This window comes from Arachis hypogaea, chromosome 4, assembly GCF_003086295.3.
Source record: "Arachis hypogaea cultivar Tifrunner chromosome 4, arahy.Tifrunner.gnm2.J5K5, whole genome shotgun sequence".
NCBI lineage: Eukaryota > Viridiplantae > Streptophyta > Magnoliopsida > Fabales > Fabaceae > Arachis > Arachis hypogaea.
Window position 1 is genome coordinate 72820880 of NC_092039.1, and position 22951 is coordinate 72843830.

At 36.3% G+C, this 22951-nt stretch overlaps 1 protein-coding gene across 1 annotated transcript; it reads right to left on the reverse strand.

The window, feature by feature from the left end:
- Nucleotides 1–6433: 6433 nt before the first annotated feature.
- LOC112796827 (FK506-binding protein 2) lies at nt 6434–11331 on the reverse strand. Its single transcript, XM_025839468.3, has 6 exons — nt 11175–11331; nt 10909–10958; nt 10185–10247; nt 9151–9241; nt 7897–8001; nt 6434–6745 (listed from the first exon to the last, which is right to left on the reverse strand). The coding sequence occupies exons 1-6, from the start codon at nt 11224–11226 to the stop codon at nt 6663–6665; spliced, it is 444 nt and encodes a 147-aa protein (XP_025695253.1). The 5' UTR covers nt 11227–11331; the 3' UTR covers nt 6434–6662.
- Between the last annotated feature and the right edge of the window lie 11620 nt (nt 11332–22951).

The window sequence follows — 22951 nt, forward strand, 5'->3', positions numbered from 1 at the left end:
GCCCTTTTTGGCCCAGATCCAAGCCCAGAGAACATAGATTGAAGGATTATAAATGGAGGAATCCACCCATTCATAAGATATAGAGAGAATACACACTTTTTAGGATTTAGATGTAGTTCTTAGTGAGAGAGGTTCTCTCCTCTCTCTTAGGTTTTAGGATTAGGATTTCTTTAGCCATTAGGATTACTTCATCGTATCAGGTTCAATAATTTATGTTTCTCTTCTACTTTTATTTACTCCAATTCTTTTATTTGTGTTTGATTTATGTTTCCCAATTGGCTTATGAATATTGTCCATGTTGGAATTGACATCTTTATTTAATATAAATTGAGGTATTTCAGACTTATATGTTATTGATGCTTGGGCTCTATCCAAATTATTTTCATTCAAGTAGATTTTATTCTTTTTTGGCTTTGGTTGATTAATTGGTAACTCTTGAGTTGTCAAACTCAGCAATGGTTGAAATTGGCAGATTCTAATTGATCTAGATCGCTCTAAAGCTAGTCTTCCCACAGGGATTGACTAGGACTTGAGGATCAAACTAATTAGTCCACTTGACTTTCCTTTGCTTTAGTAAAGGATAACTAAGTGGGATTAAAACCCAATTCTCATCACACCTGATAAGGATAACTAGGATAGGACTTCCAATTTTTCATATCTTGCCAAGAGTTTATTTTACAGTTATTTATTTATTTTACTTGTCATTCAACAGACTCTTTCCGCACTTTCAAAACCCCCAATTTACAAGACTCATAACCAATAATAAGATCATACCTCCCTGCAATTCCTTGAGAAGATGACCCGAGGTTTAAATACTCGGTTATTAATTTTAAAGAGGTTTGTTACTTGTGACAACCAAAACGTTTGTACGAAGAAATTTTCTGTTGGTTTAGAATCTATACTCACAACGCGACTATATTTTTACAAAATTCTTTACTAGCAAAAATCCTAACGTCAGAGGCATTAAGCGAAGATAACATTTTTGGGTTCTAAAAAAGGGACGTGCGACACTTTACGTCTGCGGGAACCCATTCATAAAGGTCATCTTTAACCTCCACTACCTTATCCTCTGGCTTCTTCATCATCAGAACTAAGAAAATAAGAGGAACAAAAGTAAAAAATACACTAACCTTTTGACGTCATTTTCCTCCGAAGTAGTACAATGAAAAAGCTTTCCTAAACACTGCAGAGGTTTCCAATGCAATAAACACTATCACACGATTAGAGTTACAATTAACCCCCAACCGTTAGATCAAAAAACTGTTCACATGACCAACAGCTCAATAGCCACGATTACCTTGATTCAAGCTCCCACTAACATTTATTTCCAAACTCCCTTTAGGACCTTAATGCTAATAAATGCAACTTCTTCATTCCCCTTTTATTTTTATTTTTATTTACTATTTTTTATTTTATGATTATTTACATGTCTAACGAATTATTTCTTAAAGGCCAGCACCACGTTGAGCTTGGAGACTCAGACATAGATCAAATCAGGTCTCACATCGAACAACACACATAAAAATCTCAACTTGCTTCCATCCAATAGTAAGTCAAGCTTGGAGGTTGTGATCCGTACCGGGCCGATGTTATACCTCGGATAGACTACGTCCAACAAACGGCATTACTACTACCAGGTCAAAACCAGATCACAGGACTCTAGGAGAAATATCCGAAATTTAGCTTGGAAGAAATACCAGAAATCTCTGACTGAGTAACGTCCATACCTTCCGTTTTAAAAAGCACCATACATATAGGCTAAAGACAACGAATATACACACAAAATACAAGGCTAGTAAAATCATCAACATTGTTAATTCTTGATCACGAACTGACTTAAGTATCGGAGTCTTTTTTGTAAGTACTCCACATTGCTCGAACGAGGAAGGAACTTGCAAGGCAGCACATCAGAAAAGGACGTCATTAGCACCTTTTCAGCTGCCACCAATCTATATCTCGAAGTCAAGTTCCAGACAAAAACAATTAATAATAATATTAATAATATTAATTAATTAAATTTGTAAATACCTTTTAATAATAGGAAGGTCATTCAAACTAAGGTCCTTTGGGGAATAAATTCTCTCAATTTTTTTTAACAATTGAGGAAATAAAGTGTGATCTCTCACTATTAATTTTATAAATGTGACCAAAAATAAATATGAGAGAGAACAATAAAAAATTAAAAATCACACTTTACTGGGGATTAATGGATTAATGGGTCAAGTGGCGACGGTTGAAAGTTTAACTTTTTTTTTTGAGTTATTGTTATCCGGATTTTTTAATTATAAAATAAAAAAATTACTATTTTTTTAAACATTATTTTTGGACTTTAATTTTTCAAATACGATTTTTTTGTTGTATTTAAGTTCCCTGGACCTCTATAAAAATTGATAAGTTCGTTTAACCCCAGCGAACTCCACTTTTATGTCTAAAAAATAATATATAGATCTACAAACAGTATATAAGAGTACACAAAAATACACAAATAACAAGCATGATTTTTTCAAGGATTTTTTAAATTATAAATTAAAAAAATAAGTCATATTTAATAATGACCGCTATTATTATGGTCTCTAAAAATACATAGGGACACCGGAATAAGCCATATTTGGTAAAAAAAATTTAATTATAAATTAAAATAACTATTTCTCAAAAATAATCCATTATTTCAAATATATCAGATTGAAAAGTTAACAATGGTAACCATTATCATTGTTTCTAGGTACACAAGAGTACACAAAAGTACATAGGAGTTGTACCGCCAGGAGTATGCACCAAGGATTGGTATCCGGGAGGGGTTATTGAAACAAATTAATAGAGATGAGGCAGAAGCCTTGGAGATTTTACCATCTACAGAGGAAATCAGGGAGGCAGTTTGGGACTGTGAATTATCTAAGGCCCCAGGTAGTGATGGATACAATATGAACTTCATCAAGAAATGCTGGGAAGACATTGGTCAGGAGTTCACGGCGGCGGTGGTAGATTTCTTTCAAAGGGCAACGTTACCATCAGATGTGAATATAACATGGGTGACGCTGGCCCCAAAATTCTTGGGTGCTAAAGAGATTAAGGATTTTCGGCCGATTAGTTTGGTGGAATGTGTGTATAAGGTGATCTCAAAGGTGCTGTGAGAAGAATGAGGTCAGTTATGCCAGGCTTGGTGGGTGAGACTCAGACTGCATTTGTGAAAGGTAGAAAAATTCACGATGGTGCTCTCATAGCCTGTGAGACAGTCCATTGGCTCAAGGCAAAGAAAAGGAAAGCGGCGATCATTAAGCTGGATTTTCATAAAGCATATGATAGAGTCAGATGGGGTTTCGTGGATATAGTGCTCCAGAAAATGGGATTTGGACAGCGTTGGAGGAATTGGGTAAAGGAGTGTGTCAGTACAGCCACAATGTCTGTTCTGGTGAATGGGTCACCATCCAAGCCGTTCAACATGGAAAGAGGACTCAGGCAAGGGGATCCCCTCTTTCCATTTCTGTTTGTATTGGTGGTCGATGTGTTGAATCGGATGGTGGGGGAAGCTGTCAGGAACGGGCGCATTGAACCATTTCTGGTAGGAGGTGAGCATATACAATTGTCGCACTTACAATTTGCAGATGATACGATATTGTTTTGCCCCCCGGTGACAGATACAATAGTCAATTATAGGAGACTATTGAGATGCTTTGAGTTAATGTCGGGGCTGAGCATTAATTTTGAGAAGTCAAGTTTGATATCGGTGAATTGTGAGCAGGATTGGGTAGACAATGCTTGTAGTTTGCTAGGGTGCAAGCAAGCGGTTCTACCTACTAGGTACCTCGGGATTTCTTTGGGTGCGAATCCGCGTATGGTGAAGACCTGGAAACCGATAATTGATAAGGTGGAAGAGAAACTTAGCCTCTAGAAAGCTAAGGTTCTAACCAAAGCGGGCAAGCTTGTTCTGATAAGATCAGTTCTAAATAGCCTACCTATCTACTACCTCAGTCTATACAAGATGCCAAAGGCGGTTGCGGATAAGCTGATTGCTTTGCAAAGGCGATTTATGTGGTGTAAGGGGGATGGTACTGATGATATTCCCTTAGTTAAGTGGGAGTTGGTTCACGCACCAAAAAGGGCTCGGGGTTTGGGGGTTGGGGATGCGGTACTTCGAAATACAGCGCTATTATTTAACTGGTGGTGGCGGTTTTCTAAAGAGGAGTGCCCCTTATGGAAGAAGATTGTATGCTCGTGCAACAACCTGAATCCTGATGTAATGCTAGTAAATCAGCAACTACCGGTCAAAGGAGGGCCCTGGAAAGACTTATGTCATTTGAATCTAAAAGAGCAGAGAATAAAAGACAAAATGCTTACTGGCCTGGCGATGGAGGTAGGGGATGGGAGGAGTACCCTGTTTTGGGAAGATAACTGGTTGCAAGGGGACCCCTTGAAGGTGGCGTTTCCAAGACTATTCTCTATTTTGAATCAGCAGGGATCGATGATAGGGGATTGTGGATTTTGGGATGGACTTGAGTGGATATGGAATTTCCAGTGGCAGCAAGAGTTATTCCAATGGGAGCTGGAACTTGTCCATTAACTTCATGAGCGGCTAAGGCTGACGAAGCTGTCAGATGGTAAAGAAGATATTATGGTTTGGAAGTTTGATAGCAAAGGGGTATTTTCTACCAAGTCTGTTGTGCAGGTCATACACTCGGAGACTCTGTCGGATGAGATAACGAGCTACAGTTTCACAAGTTCGGTTTGGAGAGGAGTGGTACCACCGAGAATTGAGCTTTTTGGGTGGTTTGTGCTTATTGGTAGAGTGAATACTAAGGAGAGATTGAGTAGACTAGGTGTTATTAGACTCAATGATAATCTATGTGTCCTATGTCAGAAGGAGATAGAGTCGGTGGAACATTTATTCCTACACTGTGAGCTAACGTGGCAGGTGTGGTGCAGTTGGTTGAGGTCTCTTGGGGAGGTGTGGCCTATTCCTGGAACCATTAGGGAACTATTTGAGCGGTGTACCGGTATGCATAAGCGGAAACAAGATCAGAAGAAATGGCTGCCAGGCTTTTTTGCAGTTATTTGGAACATTTGGGTGGAACACAATGCTAGGATTTTTCAGAATCAGGAAACAGGTGTGGAGTTCATAATAAGGAAGACGACGCTGAGTTACAACGAATGGACCGCGAGTGATCCCTTTGGTGGTTGATGGCATTATCGGAAGATAAAGGTTCTAATGTTTTTATGAATACTTGTAGTTTCTTTCGTTGCTCCACATTAGTGTGTTGAGCTTATTTTGATTCAAAAAAGAACAAAAGTACACAGGAATAACAAACAATCCTTGTTATTTTTGGAAAATAGTTATTTTTTAATTTATAATTAAAATTTGTGTTAAATATGGCTTATTCCAGTGTACTTATATATTTTTAGATACAATAAAAATGGTTGCCATTGTTAAATATGACTTTTTTTTTAATTTATAATTTAAAAAATCTTTGAAGTCATGCTTGTTGTTCGTGTATTTTTGTGTACTACTACTATATACTGTTTGTAAATCTATATACTATTTTCTAGACATAAAAGTGCGGATTTCAAAAAAATTTGAGTGTTCGCTGGAATTAGACGAACTTGCCAATTTTTATAGAGTTCGCCGAGTCTGACGAACTTGTTTAAATGCTAAAAAAAAATCGTATTTGGGAAATTAAAGTCCAAAAATAATGTTTGGAGAAATAATAATTTTTTTTATAATTGAAAAAAAAAACTATTGTTATCATCAACTAAGGATTCCTAATAGCATAAACTTCAATCACATAGAATGTAACGAAGCATGATCAGTCTGATCGTCGGCTTCTATCAAGACTAACTGTTCATATACCATTTCTAACATATTTACTATTAAAGGCCTATGTTTGGCTCAGATGAAATATTGATATATTTTACGGAGAAAAAATGAACGCAGAGCAATTTATTTTGGTGTAGCAAATTTTAAGGGAATGAAAGTTGTATATTAAACTCTAAAAGTAAAATTTTATGAGAGAAGTGAAATTTAAAGGCCATGCTGAATAAAAGGGGGGTAGTTGAGTAGCCTCGTAAGTCCGAATGTATTAAATTAAACATATCTAATCCCTGACCTCCTTCCATCGGCACCAAACAGCAAATTAGAATGTCATCCTGTTAATTTGTCTAATTAGTTAGCTGCGCCATTAAGATAGTCATCATCCTCCCAAAACATCTACCATTAAGGCCCTATTACAAACTAACCTCACTATAGTTGACAATCTTCAAGATACCGAAAGATAATTTCATCGCCGTGGAACGGTCCCTCTTTTAATTAGTTGCACCTAAATTCTGTTATTTCAAGTTTGTTTCACTTATTTGCAAAAAATTGGTTATTTTCTCTCTTGTCCGTAATGGCATTTTCTTGATATCTTCCTGTCACATTTCCTAATAAGTGCTACGGGTTGAATTAGTTATCAAAAAAACTTTATATGTAAACTTTAAATAATCAGTTACAACAGCTAAATATTCTAAGTTACCTTCCGATTAAATGCTTAAGACTAAAGAAAACATCGTTCAGAATTCAGGAATGAAAACAAGCTGACATGAAAATTCAGCTTTTGGAAAACAGCTCGTTTCTGACTAGACGAGAGGTGGATCTAATGTGTATACAAGCTAGGCCATACTGCTCATGCAATCTAGAGCTCGGACTCCTCTGCTCCGCCCAAAGTTTTTCCATTCACCCCCACAAGCTCAGTGTCAAATATAAGAGTTGCTCCACCTGTAAGTGTAGGGTCATATATCAACGCATATTAGTAATAACTACTTTAAGCATAGTTAAGTTAGTAACATGCAAGACACAACACGAAAGCGTTTCCCAAGTTTCCAAAATTGATGCATAATGTAATGCTTCTAATTTGATGTAAATAGCATGATAGAAATCAAAAACAAAAATGAAATTACCTAACTTGTGCTCAAATATTATAGTTAAAACTATAATATCTCTGGCAAATACATAAACAAATAAATCATGTATGAGTCTACATCAAGGATCAGGCTCTTATTTATAATAATAAAGCGATCCACAAATTTTACACGACGCTTATATATTCCCTCTATTCTGCAAAAATAAATGAATTTTCACCGAAATAACTAACTCCCCACTCTGAAGTAATGAATCAATTGGCTTCTCCCAAAATAAAAAAATAAAAATAAAAACTGTGGAAAATTAAGTTATGATAATTAAAATAATTTTATGAATATGATAGATACAATAGAAAAGTGGTGAAAAAACAAATACCAGAAAAAGAATGCATGTAAAATCGAATCTTAATTTATGTTCTGGTATTTTAGTTCACTGAAATTACAAATTGAAAGTATGTAAATACAATGCATGCTTAAACGGAAACGAAAGAGTAAAATCGTATCTCACAGTATAATGAATTCACTTTCATAAAAAAGCACATGGAGCTATTAATACAGGATATTTTGTTGGTATTTTACTGAAATTACAAATTGAAAGTATGCAAATCCAATGCATGCTTAAACCAAAACGAAAGAGTCAAATCATATCTCAAGGTATAATGAATTTATTTTAACAAAAAGGTACATATAGCTATTAATAAAGGATATTTTGTTGAAAAGTCGTAAAATAGATTAACGTGTAGCTTATTTTTATAAGGGAGTGGAGTGTATCTTTCTAGAAATATCAAGCGGTGTGCACGTTTCAAAAATAGAGTTAAGGGGAGAGTATTATAGGTATCTCTTAGGAGCGGTTTGTATTTTACTCATAAACACAGCTGGTCTCACACACACACTCATACATACATTTTTTTATTCTTTTAAAATTACCTACTGTTTATTGAGAAATATTAATTACACCATCTAGAACAATGATTTGGTCGATGAGCAATAGTGAAAAGTGCAAATTACCTGGGATGGTTGGCGGAGAACCTTGCTCTCCATAACCAAGACTAGCAGGTATTTTTAATTTCCGCTTCTCACCCAGGCACATTCCCAATAATCCTTGATCCCAACCTATAAAGAAGATGAGAGCAATAATGAAATCATTAATCTTGAATGAAACCTTTCAATCAACATAAATCATCATATAAATTCTAAAGAAACATGCATGAAACGGTTGAAGGCCTAATGTCTCGCAAAAAGACACAATTATCAGATGCAATCATGCAATTCCTTTTTCTCTCTGATTTTTGGCGGAGGACACCAAAAAGAGCTGATATATATATATATATATATATATATATATATATATATATATACACACAAAAGAATTTCATTAAGACAGGTGTGAAGATAGATACAAGAAAAGAAAGGAAATCCTACAGAATACAAAAGGATTGGTGAAGCGGAGCTTTCCAATCCGTCAACATGTCTAATAGGGAAAGTCTTCCAGTTCTAGACGGACACAAGTGAAGGACGAGTAATCATAGAATGTAGTAAGAACTAGAAATTCTACAATTAACACAACTGGCTTTTGTGTATATTTTCCAAATTTACAAAAACCAAAACAAATATATATTTTTGACTGACTTCTTCCTACTAATTCAATTCAAGAGCAATGAGTATCCCTCACCTCCCGATCTTTTTCTATAGGAGAAAAGTGCTTTAGATCCTCAATAGTTTAGCAAGGCCAAATTATGACATTCCCTATTTATATTTAACTATATCTAATACTGTAATCTCAAATTAGTCTAAGGATTAGGATCCTCTTTTTAGAATGTGGTTTCACTGAGTAGTGTATATAGAAGTAATTGGGAACAAAGTAGGGTATTTGACAGTTGTCTCTTAAAATCCTCACTATCTTGTATTCTTGTGATTCATCAATGTACTTTACTTTCTGACTCCAGTTCCAACAAGTAGTATTTCATACATGTTAAAATCTACTACTTTTGTTGATCTGATACACATAACACATGCTCTTGATTTCATGCTGAAAGTGTTGCCTCCATTTCATTTATATGAATTTTCAGCTCATACTTTTCATTTTAGTAATGGAGAAAAAAAAAGCAAGATAGTAATTGTATATAACAGCAATTTGATAAGATTTTAGCAGAGTCATGGTTCATAATTGAATATATTATTATATTCTGTAGTTAATTATTGCATTTACTGAAAGGAACACAAGAAAAATCGTAAAGCCAGTTTTGTTTATGCACAACAAACCTTTGATCACTTGACCAGTACCAAGCTCAAATTCAATTGGATTATCCCTTTCAAAGCTAGAATCAAAAACTGTTCCATCAGTGAGTTTCCCCTGCAATTATGCATACATATTATGTGATACAACAAGATATATAAAAAAATCTGAAAAATTAAGTGAATTCCAACTCCTAATTGCATGCACAAAAAAAGAAGATATAAAATACAGCAATTGCTTAAGTCATGTACTTTGTACCTTGAACTGCATGGCCTCAACAAATAAAAGTAACTTAAGATGTGCCAAGCAAGGACATCAGAGCATCATGATACCACAATGTATGTAAGATAACTCCCAGATATACCTTTGATATAAGTAAATATTTTTATATTTATTTCCATAGCTATTTTAATAGGTTATGGCGTGTTACTATCCAAATATAGAGATAGATGAAGATGTCTAATCGAAACAAAAAAATGGACACGGGAAAATAGAAGAAACTGAATGCATCATCGAGATGAACCTGTGAGGATCATTTCAGGAAGAAGAATGACTACAAAGCTAACATGAAATTGAAAAGGAAGGTTCCTGAGCAATATCAGTTCAGACTCCCAAAAACCTATTCCATTTCTTGCCCTAAATGGAAAAATCTCATTCCCACACACATTATATACCCTCTGCTAACATGATTTGCACAATCTGGTTTCCCACACACAATTGAAATGCTGGGAAGTTAGTTACATGTAGCGGGGACCATTTGATTTATCCTGACATGCATTTCCACACTGTCAAGTTTCAATAATAATAGGCTGGTGCCTATCAATATTAAACACCATTGATCATCACAAAGAAATAACTAAAGTTAAGTTTCATTTTTAATTACAAAATTGTTTTAATTATTTTTCTTGTTTTCAAACAGAATGGCAAAAGAAAAAGTCATATAAATGGATATTCGGAGTGAAATAAAATAATAAAAATAAATAAACACAGTTTAGGACCCGGTTAGTTGTTATGCATGTAATCATAGAAGAAACATAATGAACTAGTGAGATTTCCATACCCGATAATGTACTTTGACTCTATCTCCTTTGTGTGCTTGGACATCACATGACGCTGGCTTGTGCTGCAAAGGGGGACGATAGAATGATTAGTAAGCTCAAATAAAGTATCACGGATGGAGCCAGTACAAAATCAAGATATCTTTCATACTGCTTGTTGGAAAAAAAAAAAAGCAGTAATATAGAATTCAATATCAAAGGCAATCATTTATCAAGATGAATAAATGGCAGAAGTGTAAGTAAAATACACATGAACTCTTCACTCTTTCTTGTTTAAGTGCCTTTCCAACCTCGACGACACCATGCTCAATGACCATGCGGTTTGCAAAAGGCTTTTATATTCTTGGAAATTTATTTACACTAGAAATCTTATCTAAGAATTTTTTTCAATGTAAGGTTCCCAGAAATTCGAAAACATTCCACGAACCACACACTCCCTAAGTGAAACCTAGATGAATCTTCTGAAATTTCTCAAGCTCTAAGTTACGGAATTTAACCCAAAAATAAGGAGAAATTTAACCACAATAAAAGTGGTTTCATCCTTTTTCTCCCCCACAAGAATTGAAATTACATGTGGTTGAAATTTAAAGGTCTGATCTGCTTCTAACGAATCAAAGACAACGAGAAATTTCATTCTCCTACAACAAAAATTATTCGAAACCACAAGTCATATATATATAAGAAAAAAGCAAGGATTCGGGTCTCCATCACAAGAACAAGCATTACCTTCACGCCGATCTGCAAAGCTGTAACGTCGCCGGATTTCTTTGCATAAACTGATACAAATGGGACAAATACAAAACTGATCAGTGGAAGAAGGGAAAGACAAAAAAAGAGAGAAGACAGAACAAAAATGAGAGAGAGAGAGAGAGAGATGTGTTAAAATTGGAATGAAACAAAATGGGGAATGAGATCTGAAACGGACATCGAATCAAAAGGAGTCAAAGAATTTGAATTGAAGGAATCGGGAGGGAGAGCAAATCATAACATACCTAGCAAAGAAACGAGAAAGAAGTATAGAAGAAGAAGCAGTGTTGCTTTCATGTTTTGGGAATTCTGGTCACTGTGGGCACTTCCGCAGTCTTGGTCTCTACTCTCAAATGAGGAGCAACTACAAATGGGACGGTCTTTAGGCTCTAATAGGTATTAAATATTAGGAAAAAAGACAGATAGGTCCTAACTTCTCAAATTTTTGACAAATATATTCTTGACAAAATTTAAATACAAAAAAGTTTCTGATTTTAATAAATGAAGGACAATTTAGTTCTTCCGTCTATTTGTCTCTCATACACCTAACGGAACTGGGTGACGTGGCTGAAATGGTGTACAGGTGTCCGTTACGGTGCCACGTTAGAAGGGAAAAAAAGTTCGAAGGACAAATAAGTCCTTAACGTCATTTTACAAATAAAGTTCGAAGGACAAATAGGTTCTTGAGAATTTTTTTTTTTCATTATACTTCTATTATGCTTCTATTATGAGAATTTAGTTTATAAAATTAGGCTAATTTTTTTTGTATGGAAAAAATATTGGTGTTTTTGTTGAAAATGGGAGAATGTGGTGTAATTATAGATGGGTGGATTTTTTTTGTGGGAAGTCAACACGTGGGGGGCGTGTTGAACACGTGGCAGCATCTTAGCCAACACGTGGGGGCGTGTTGAATAATTTCCACAATACTGTAATACACTTCAAATGTCAATATTCAACCAAAACACCAATTTTCTTTCCATATTAAAAATAATTTCTGATAAAACTATGCTTGTATTTTGAAATATAGTTAACTTATTTTATTCTACAATTTAAATTATTTGTATTAAAATTGTAGAAATTGGGCTTGTTATGTTTCTACTCTTTTTCTTAAATTGCGTTAGTTTAGTTTTAGTGCATTTGTATATTATATTAGAATTTGTTAAATTGCATTAGTTTAGTTTTCATCATACCAGTGGCATTAGTTAGCATCAGCTCATTTATGCATCAAGTTAGCATTAGTTCATTTGTGCATCATTCATGTATTAAGTTAGCATTAGTACATTGTGTATTATATTAGAACTAGTATTTTTATGCATAATAACATTACGAGAATATTTTTTTTAAATTATAGTTCACTTTGTTCTAATAGTATAAATTATGCATGACACAAAAGATTTATAAAATCAAACTACTTTTACAAAAAAATCGTAAGTTGACAAAAGTTTCTGGCTAAGAAGACCAAGATATCTGCAGATAAAAAATTAAATAATAAGATTTTTAGTTATTATTTTTTTATGAAAAAGTCTAATTTTTTATTAGTAATTAATTTTAACATTCGTTATCTAAAATTTAAAATAATTTAATGTGTATAATTTTACATTTAAAATATTTTAATTGTAAAAAAATATCGAATGACATATTTTGATTTGTCAAATTACTAATATAAAATATAATTATATATAGAGTAAAAATAGTAGAGAGAAATATAAAAATGGAGAGAGGTAGATGAGAGAATTTAGGAAATGAGTTTATTAATTTTGAAAAAAAAATTCTTTAGGACCTATTTGTCCTTCGAACTTTATTTGTAAAATGACGTCAAGGGCTTATTTGTCCTTCGAACTTTTTTCCCTTCCAACGTGGCACCGTAACGGACACCTGTACACCGTTTCAGCCATGTCACCTAGTTTCGTTAGGTGTATGAGAGGCAAATAGACGGAAGGACTAAATTGTCCTCTGTTTGTTAAAGTCAGGGACTTTTTTGTATTTAAATTTTGTCAGGGATGTATTTGTCAAAAGTTTGAAAAGTCAGGAACCTATCTGTCTTTTTCCCTAAATATTAATACGGTCGCAACATCCTGCAGAGATAAATTGATACAGATTTACAGATATTCGTTTTTATTTAATGCTGCAGCAATAGGTCGTCTGAATTTTTTTTTTTTCGGAGTCAGATTTACAGGCTCGTCATGCAACGAAATGGCATGAAGCCATGAACAAACTACTAATGGTTTTTCTTTTTGTTCAAATGGATAACTATTAATGATTTAATAGTTATGGTAAAGTATCATATTGGTCTCTAACATATTTGGTCGAAAATTTATTTTGTTTTTGCTTTTTTTTGCTATAAAATATTCCTAAAGATTTTAGTTTGTTTTAAAATCGTCTTTCGACGAAAATACCATTCCCCTTTTTTCTCCGAAATCAACAAAAAGCAGAAGCTAAAGCAGAACAGAAACATAACAGAAGCAATACCAATAAACTTAGAACTCAAAAAATCATCATCAAAACTCAGAAAATCATCGTCTGAACTCAAAACAACAACAACAATAAAAGCAACTAGAAGTAAAAGAACAACAACAACAAAAGAACAACAAAAACGCAGAATTCAGAAAATCATCATAATCATCAAAACTCAAAACTCAGAAAACAAAAACCCAGAACTCAGAACACAGAAAAAATAATGGAATCAGAAAAAAATAACAACAAAAAAATAGAAACTAGAAAAATTGATAATCAGAAGCAAAAACAGCAGAACTAGAAGAAACCAGAAACCGACAAGGAACAGCGACGACTGGCTACCAAAAGAGGAGGAGGAGCAGAAACGGCAAGCGGCGTGCGACGTCCTCCTTCGCGGATCTGAACGGCGAGCAACACTATTATATAAATTTTCAAATACTCAAGACTTCATTGAAATAAGCAAATTTGGCCCGATTCTTCCGTTTTCAAAATAAAACCATTTTCGTTCAATTAGAGTCATATTTTTTTCAAAACCGTCTTTCGCTTTAAACCCTTTATTGCAAACCCATTATTTTTCTTCATAAACCAAACTCAAATGATTTCAATAAAATTCCTAATATTCATTAAATCTTTCTCAAAAGCCAAACTTCTGCTCCTTTTTACTTGGAACCTCCGTTCAAAATATCCATTTAGTTAAAATTAATTTCAAATCAAACTTCAACCGTCAAAACTTAGCTATATACTATTATATAACTCAGATTTCTGCCAATTATTCAACAATAACATCTCAGTACCTCATTCCTCAATATGGCTGAAACACAATAACAAATCCAGTAGCAATTCAGCTAAAATTTTAACAGCAAACAATCATAGATTTGAGCAACAAACATTAACAAACAACAATCCAACCACATATATCTACATATATCAATTAATTTATAATTTTAACCGATTAAAGAGTCAAACCCTACCTATGTGAAGCGCAGAACACACACAATATACCGGATGAGGTTTCTGATCGGTCAAACGAAGCGAAAACGTCGAAAACTCGGTGGTTCCTCTCCTCCCTTGGTTCGACCGAACTGGTTCCTGGCAAGGGCAACTCCACTTTGTGATTCTACTGAACAAATAGCATGTCACCGCGTAGAGGAGGAAGATACAGTCACTTTTATCATATCAAAATTTTTGTGGGGGTCACGAATCTCAAGAAATCAAGTTTGGAAAGTCCAAAAGTCAACAAAATCTCTCGTTCCTCCCATGCATGGCTTCGGCTGTTTTGTGGAGAGAGAGATAGAGAGAGAGAGAAGATTTTTGCTTTTTATATCATATGATCAATGACTAAGTGTCACTTAATCAAAGAAGAGGAGGCATGCGTCGCGACACGTGGCGCATTAAGTGCTGCGTGTCGCGATTTTAAGCCGCTGAGTCAACGAGGTTAATTTTTAAATATCTTAGAAGCTAATTAAGGTAATTGGGCAGAGTAAAAACTCAAATAATTATCTCAAGTGGTGGTATTTAATTAGAATAAAGATTGGATAAATTACTAATGTAAATGACATTAGTAAACCCGAGCTTTCTTAAATCTTCCAGACCTAATATCAAGTGATTGTCTTTCGTCAAATAAAATTAAATAATATCATAATTTTTAATGTTATATTATTATTCATTTTATTTAAAGATCGTAGAAAAACTTATCATAGACGTTACACAAATAAAACATAAAACTCGCATACGTGACTCTAACAAAAAAGACAGGATGTTACATTCGACCCTCGTTAAAGAAAATTTTGCCCTCAAAATTTTATTTACCTATAAACAGGTGAGGATAGTCTGCTCACTTCTTGTCTTCTAGCTCCCAGGTATGCCCAGCTTTAACATTACGTCCCGACGCTACTTTGACCAAAGAAACTATTTTGCCTCGTAGCTGCTTATCACTCTTATCGACGATCTCGACCGGTGTTGTCAAGTATGTTAGATCATTCTGCAATTGTACTATCTCGGGTCGCAAGACATGACTCTCGTCAGGATTATATTTCTTAAGCTAAGAGACATGGAAAACATCATAAAGATTGGAAGGAAAGGTGGAAGAGCTATTTGATACGCGACTAGACCGACTCTCCTAAGGATCTGAAAAAGACCCACGTACCTAGGATTTAGCTTTTTGGTTCTAAGGGTGCAACCTATGCCGATGGTAGGTCTTGCTTTTAAGAGAATATGCTCACTTTTCTTAAATTTTAAAGGCTTACGTCTATTATTGGCATAACTCTTTTGTCGACTCTATGCCGTCTGAATCTTCTCACAAATATTCTTGATCTGAATGGTTGTTTTCTGCACCAAATCCGGACCCAACGCACTGTATTTTTTTCCTTGGTGCCAACACAGCGGAGATTGACATCGTAGCCCACAAAGAGCTTCATATGAGGCAATTCTAATGCTCTGTTAATAAATATTATTTTAGGTAAACTCCACCAACAGTAATCGCTTGTCCCAGTTTTCCTACTGTTCCATTACACATGATCTTAGCATATCTTCTAATGTTTGAATTATTTGTTCTAACTGTCCATCTGTCTGTGGATGATAAGCTGTACTTAGATGCAACTCTGTGCCAAAAGCTTTCTGAAAACTCCCCAAAACACCGATGTAAACCTCGGATCTCTGTTGAAAATAATTAAAGAAGGTATTCCATGCAGTCACACCACTTCTCGAATGTACAAACGCGTAAGCTTTTCCAATGTATAATTAACTCAGATCGGAAGAAAATGAGCCGACTTTGTTAATCTGTCCACCATAACCCATATAGCATCATGCCCAGCCGATGTCCTGGGTAATCTAATGACAAAATCCATGGTGATTCTCTCTCATTTCCATTGAGGCACTTTTAAAGGATGTAGTCTCCGTGAGGGTTTCTTATGTTCTGCCTTAATCTTCTAATAAGTCAGGCATATAGATACATATTCCATCACATCCCTCTTTAGTCCTAGCCACTACATACTCTTCAAATCTTGGTACATCTTGGTTGTGCCCAAATGCATCAAAAATTTACTCTAATAGGCCTCCATCAAGATCTGCTGATGCAATATTCCTTGGTCAGGTACACAAACTCTATTCTTAAACCTCCACAATCCATCACTGTCTTGTCACACTTCTCCCAGTTTATCCATCTCTAATCTGGCCAACAGTTCTGACATTTTTGAATTACGCTTGTCAAATGGTTGTCTTAAAATCTGAAGTCAAGTGTATATGTTCTATGATGACTCCTTTTGATGTTTCCTTCATTCTTAGCCTCGTCTTCTTTCCTCATCATGCAAGAAAAACTTAAACTCTTACAGCTCAGAGCGTCCACAACTACAATCGCCTTTTCTGGATGATAACTCAGCTTGAATCGTAATCCTTCAGAAATTCCGTCCATCGACGTTGTCTCATGTTAAGGTCGTTCTATTAAAAAATGTACTTCAGACTCTTATGATTAGAGAAAACTTCCAACAGAGCCCCATATAAATTATGTCTCCGTATCTTGAGCACAAACACTACCGCTGCCAACTCAAGATCATGAGTAAGATAATTCTTCTAGTGGAGTCTCAACTGCATTGACACATATGCTACCACATTCTTGTGTTGCATCAGCACACATCCCAATCCTTTCAAAGAAGCATCACAATATGCCTCAAAAGGTTCCCAAGAATATGGTAGTGTCAATACCGGTGCAGTTGTTAGTTTCTCCTTCAGCATCTCAAAACTTCTTTCACATTCTTCTGTCCATTCGAATGGTACTTCTTTTCGAGTGAGGCGGGTGAGTGGTAGCACTATCTGAGAAAACTCCTTTATGAATCACTGGTAATAACCAGCCAACCCTCAAAACTTCAAACTTCTGTGACTGTCTCAAGCTGTTTCCACTGAACCACTACTTCGATCTTTGAGGGATCTACTACTATTCCTTCTTGAGAAATCACGTGTCCCAAGAATGACACTTTATTTGTCTATAATTCACACTTTGACAACTTTGCATATAGTTTCTGTTCTCTTAGTATTTGTAACACCATTCTCAGATGCTGTTCATGCTCTTTCTTAGTCTTAGAATAAATGAAGACATCATCTATGAACACAACCATGAATTGGTTTAGGTATGGTTAAAAAATATGATTCATGTAATCCATGAATATTGACAAGGCATTGGTTAGTCCAAACAACATAACCATATACTCGTAATGACCGTATCGTGTTCTAAATGCCGTCTTTGGTATATCCGACTCCTTTACCTGTAACACCCTAATTATCCTAAGCCTTAGCTCGCGTCGTAAAGCAAAGGTTAAATAGAGGTTACGACAGTTCTAAAGTTTATACATATAATATATAGAAGAAATATTATATTCCAGAAGCTTGATGAAGGATACAACTCAAAAATAGGATTTGAAAAGCGCAAAACGTACACCCGAAGCTACAAGCTTAATGCTCAATATATAAATATAATATAACAAAATATCAGAGTTTAATAATATAAAGATCTAGCCACAGCTCGCAGAGTTTAAGATGGCTAGCTATATACAAAAAATACATAATTCTGAAAGTTAAAAACAGCTTATACAAGTTTTTCTCTTAAAATAAGCCTCTAGGCAAAAATAAATACAAAAGATGAGAGATCTAAACAAAATAAGCAAAAAGACATCCAAAATATACATCCAGGATCCTCTGCTCTCTTACCATCGAAACAACCTACCGAGGTGGGTTGCGACCTGCATCTAAAAAATAACAACAGAATATGGTATGAGAACCAGAGGTTCTCAGTATGGTAACAGTGCCCATTGATGTAAGATATAAGACCCCGGGACGCCAGAGGCAATCCTAGAACTTCATATCCGTCACAAGATTCATCTTAAAGCAACTAAAACATTAAAGCATAACTTAAAACCTTGACATAATAAAAGGGTAATCTAACTTAAGGGATTTTCTAATATAACAAATCTCTGTTATCCCACAGCCTTCACCAACCTATCCTCCATGCGATCCTATCGCCACTGTCTTACAAACATCCTCAATCCCAATAAAAAACACAATTAATATCCATGCAAGTAAAACACAAGTAGAGGCATACATGGCAAGTAATTCAAGTAGGCAATTAGGCATGTTATACAATTAGGCAAGCAATTACAAGTAGGCAAAGCAAACAAACAGATAGAAGATTCACATGATGAATGCCTGTTCTACTGGTTGTAATATCACATTATCGGTTCAACTGCCAACTCGACACATCTCTACGGAGATGTTGCCCTTTGGAATCATGATTGGGAACCGCCGAGATATGGTGCTGTTCATGCCCTGGGTCGAGCTGTATGACCCAGGCTAAGTGACGACAAGTCGACCGTCCTCTTCAGGTCAGGATTATCCGACCTCTTCTTAAAGAACTCAGCCAAATCACCAGGAAAGCCCAAAAAGGGCCCAAACAGAGGAACACGACCCAAGTCCAAGGGTAGCCCAAAGACTAGAGAGATAAGGGTGGTTCCCTCAAAGATAGGATGACTTCATTCAAAAGATAAGATAAGATAACTATCTTATCCCAAAGGAAAATCATTCTACAACATTATAAATACACTGGAGCACCCAGGTATAACTCATACTCTGATTCTACTAAAAACCTGCTTAATACCCTTGCTAACTTAAGCATCGGAGTCCCTTGCAGGTACCACTACCCTCTGGTGACGAAGGATCAGCACCACCACCAAGTCCAACAAGTCGGACACAACAACTCCGACTAGTACAGAAGATCTTGTCCGAGATCGACCTACAGTTTCAGGTAACTCTCGGAACATTGGCGCCATTGCCGGGGACCCTGGAAGTCATCCCATCATCATGGCAGACAACCTTGACAACGACCATGACTCTGATCTAGAAAATAGGACGCTGCAGAAAAATGCAAATACTACACCAAAGGATACTCCTCAACCAAACAAAGATAAGAGTCCACCAAATGCAAAAATCCTGGAGGCACTTCAAGCTCAACAAGATTGCCTCAAACAACTCGAAAAAGAGGCTGAGCATCAACGAGAAGCCGAGAAGGACCTCTGAAGGGAAACTAGGCGACGTAAAGAGTTAGAAGATAAGCTCTTAAGGCTTGAGGCCGATCTAAAAACCAAGGCTACTCGATCCAGTCATGAAAACAACCCCCACAAAGATCAAGACCCATTCACCAAAGAGATTATAAAAGCCAAAGTCCCAAAGGACTTCAAAGCTCCCGACATGACCCCATACGACGGCACATCAGATCCAAGCCATCATCTCAGTAATTTCAGAAGCAGAATGTATCTCACCGATGCCTCAGATACAATTCGGTGCAAAGCCTTCCCGACTACCTTAACAAAGACAGTAATTAAGTGGTTCAACAACCTACCCCCTAGGTCCATCACAAGCTTTGACGACTTAGCCAGAAAGTTTCTTGCCATATTCTCCATCCAGAAGAATAAAACCAAGCACGCCCTAAGCCTATTAGAGATCAAGCAAAGGGATTGGGAAAGTCTTTGCAACTATACGGAAAGATTCAACAAAGCATGTTTGGACATACAAAGTCTGCCAACAGAAGCAGCCATTATGGGTCTCATCAATGGCCTTTTAGTCACTCCATATCAAAGAAACATCCCACATCTTTGAATGAAGTACAAGAACGAACAGAGAAGTACATCAACATGGAGAAAAACTTTCGACTAGGAGAGACCTCAAAATCTGGATCCTCTTACTCCTCCCGAGATAAGGATAAAGAGTCCAAGAAAAAAGAAGATCAGCATGGAGAGAAGATTAAGAAATACCACAATTACACCCCTCTCCGGGTGTCTCTTGTGGAAGTATACGGAGAAGTATGCCACACTGAAAAGATCCCACCACCTCGCCCACTTAAAAGCAAAAAGAGAGGAGGAAATCGGACCGAATACTGTGAATACCATCGAATCTATGGACATCCCACCAACGAGTGCTTTGACTTGAAGAATGTCATAGAAAAATTAGTAAGAGAGGGGAGACTAGATCGGTACTTAGCCAGCAAGACAAATGAGCCCAGAAAGCGAAGAAGGGACGAAGAGGTTGGACGAGCTGAACGACTACCCGCACCTTAGAGTGGCACGTCCACATAATAAATGGTGGATTTGCGGGAGGGGGGATCTCAAAGTCATCTCGCAAAAGGCCCCTTAAAGAAGTATATCATGTCGAAGGAGAAGGATCACCTAACCTCCCTAGTATTACTTTCACACAAGAAGACGCGGCAGGCATCATCCCGGGACATGATGATCCCATGGTCATTACCATCATATTGACCAACACTAATCTCCATCGCACACTGGTGGACCAGGGAAACTCAGCGGATATCCTATTGGTACATGAAATTGTGATCTCTAACAACGGCACCAAAAACTTGGTACACGCGATCGTAATCTCAACACTTTCCTCACAATTCCGCACAACTAATCAGCAAGTGCACTGGGTCGTCCAAGTAATACCTTACGTGAGTAAGGGTCGATCCCACAGAGATTGTCAGCTTGAAGCAAGCTATGGTCATCTTGTAAATCTCAGTCAAGCGGATTCAAATGGTTATGAGATTTTGGTAACTAAAAGATAAATAAACATAAAATAAAGATAGAGATACTTATGTAATTCATTGGTGGGAATTTCAGATAAGCGTATGAAGATGCCTCATTCCTTTTGAATCTCTGCTTTTCTACTATCTTCATTCAATCATTCATACTCCTTTCCATGGCAAGCTGTATGTTCGGGCTTCACCGTTGTCAATGGCTACCTCCCGTCCTCTCAGTGAAAATGGTCCAACTACAGGTTACGTAGGGCTAATCATCTGTCGGTTTTCACTTGTGTTGGAATAGGATCCTGTGATCCTTTTGTGTTTGTCACTACGCCTAACAGTCATGAGTTTGAAGCTCGTCACAGTCATCCCATCCTAGATCCTACTCGGAATACCACAGACAAGGTTTAGACTTTCAGATCTCAAGAATGCTGCCAATTGATTCTAGCTTATACCACGAAGACTCTGATCTCATAGAATGGAAGGCTCTGTTGTTAGGAGAGGTAACCATGCATCGTTAACCAAGAATCCAAGAGATATACATTCAAGCTTGTTTTCAGGTAGAACGGAAGTGGTTGTCAGACATGCGTTCATAGGTAAGAATGGTGATGAGTGTCACTTGATCATCACATTCATCATGTTCTTGTATGCGAATGAATATCTTAGAATAAGAATAAGCTTGAATTGAATAGAAGAACAATAGTACTTTGCATTAATACTTGAGGAACAGTAGAGCTCCACACCTTAATCTATGAGGTGTTGAAACTCCACCGTTGAAAATACATAAGTGATGAAGGTTCAGGCATGGCCGAATGGCCAGCCCCCATAAAAGTCTAAGATAGCATAAAACTGATCAAAGATCGATCTTAGGATAATCCAAAGATGTCTAATACAATAGTAAAAGGTCCTATTTATACTAGACTAGTTACTAGGGTTTACATAAATAAGTAAGTGATGCAGAAATCCACTTCCGGGCCCACTTGGTGTGTGCTTGGGCCGAGCATTGAAGTTTTCATGTGTAGAGACTTTCCTTGGAATTAAACGCCAGCTTTTATGCCAGTTTGGGCGTTTAACTCCAGCTTTTATCCTGTTTCTGGCGTTTAAAGCCAGAATAGGGCAGGAAGTTGGCATTTAAACGCCAGCTTGCGTCGTCAAAACTCAGACAAAGTATGAACTATTATATATTGCTGGAAAGCCCAGGATGTCTACTTTCCAGCACAATTGAGAGCGCGCTATTTGGGTTTTTGTAGCTCCAAAAATTCTATTTCGAGTTCAGAGAGGTCAAAATCCAACAGTATCTGCAGTCCTTTTTCAGCCTCTGAATCAGATTTTTGCTCAGGTCCCTCAATTTCAACCAGAAAATACCTGAAATCATAGAAAAACACACAAACTCATAGTAAAGTCCAAAAATGTGACTTTTGCTTAAAAATTAATAAAAATATACTAAAAATTAGCTAGATCCTACTAAAAACTACCTAAAAACAATGCCAAAAGCATATAAATTATCCGCTCATCACAACACCAAACTTAAATTGTTGCTTGTCCCCAAGCAACTGAAAATAAAATAGGATAAAAAGAAGAGAATATACAATGAATCTCACAATATCAATGAAACTTAGTCCCAATTAGATGAGCGGGGCTAGTAGCTTTTTGCTTCTGAACAGTTTTGGCATATCACTTTATCCTTTGAAATTCAGAATGATTGGCATCTATAGGAACTCAGAATTTTAGATAGTGTTATTGATTCTCCTAGTTCAGTATGTTGATTCTTGAACACAGCTACTTTATGAGTCTTGGCCGTGACCCTAAGCACTTTGTTTTCCAGTATTACCACCGGATACATAAATGCCACAAGCACATAACTGGGTGAACCTTTTCAGATTGTGACTCAGCTTTGCTAGAGTCCCCAGTTAGAGGTGTCCAGAGTTCTTAAGCACACTCTTTTTTTTTGGATCATGATTTTAACCACTCAGTCTCAAGCTTTTCACTTGGACCTTCATGCCACAAGCATAT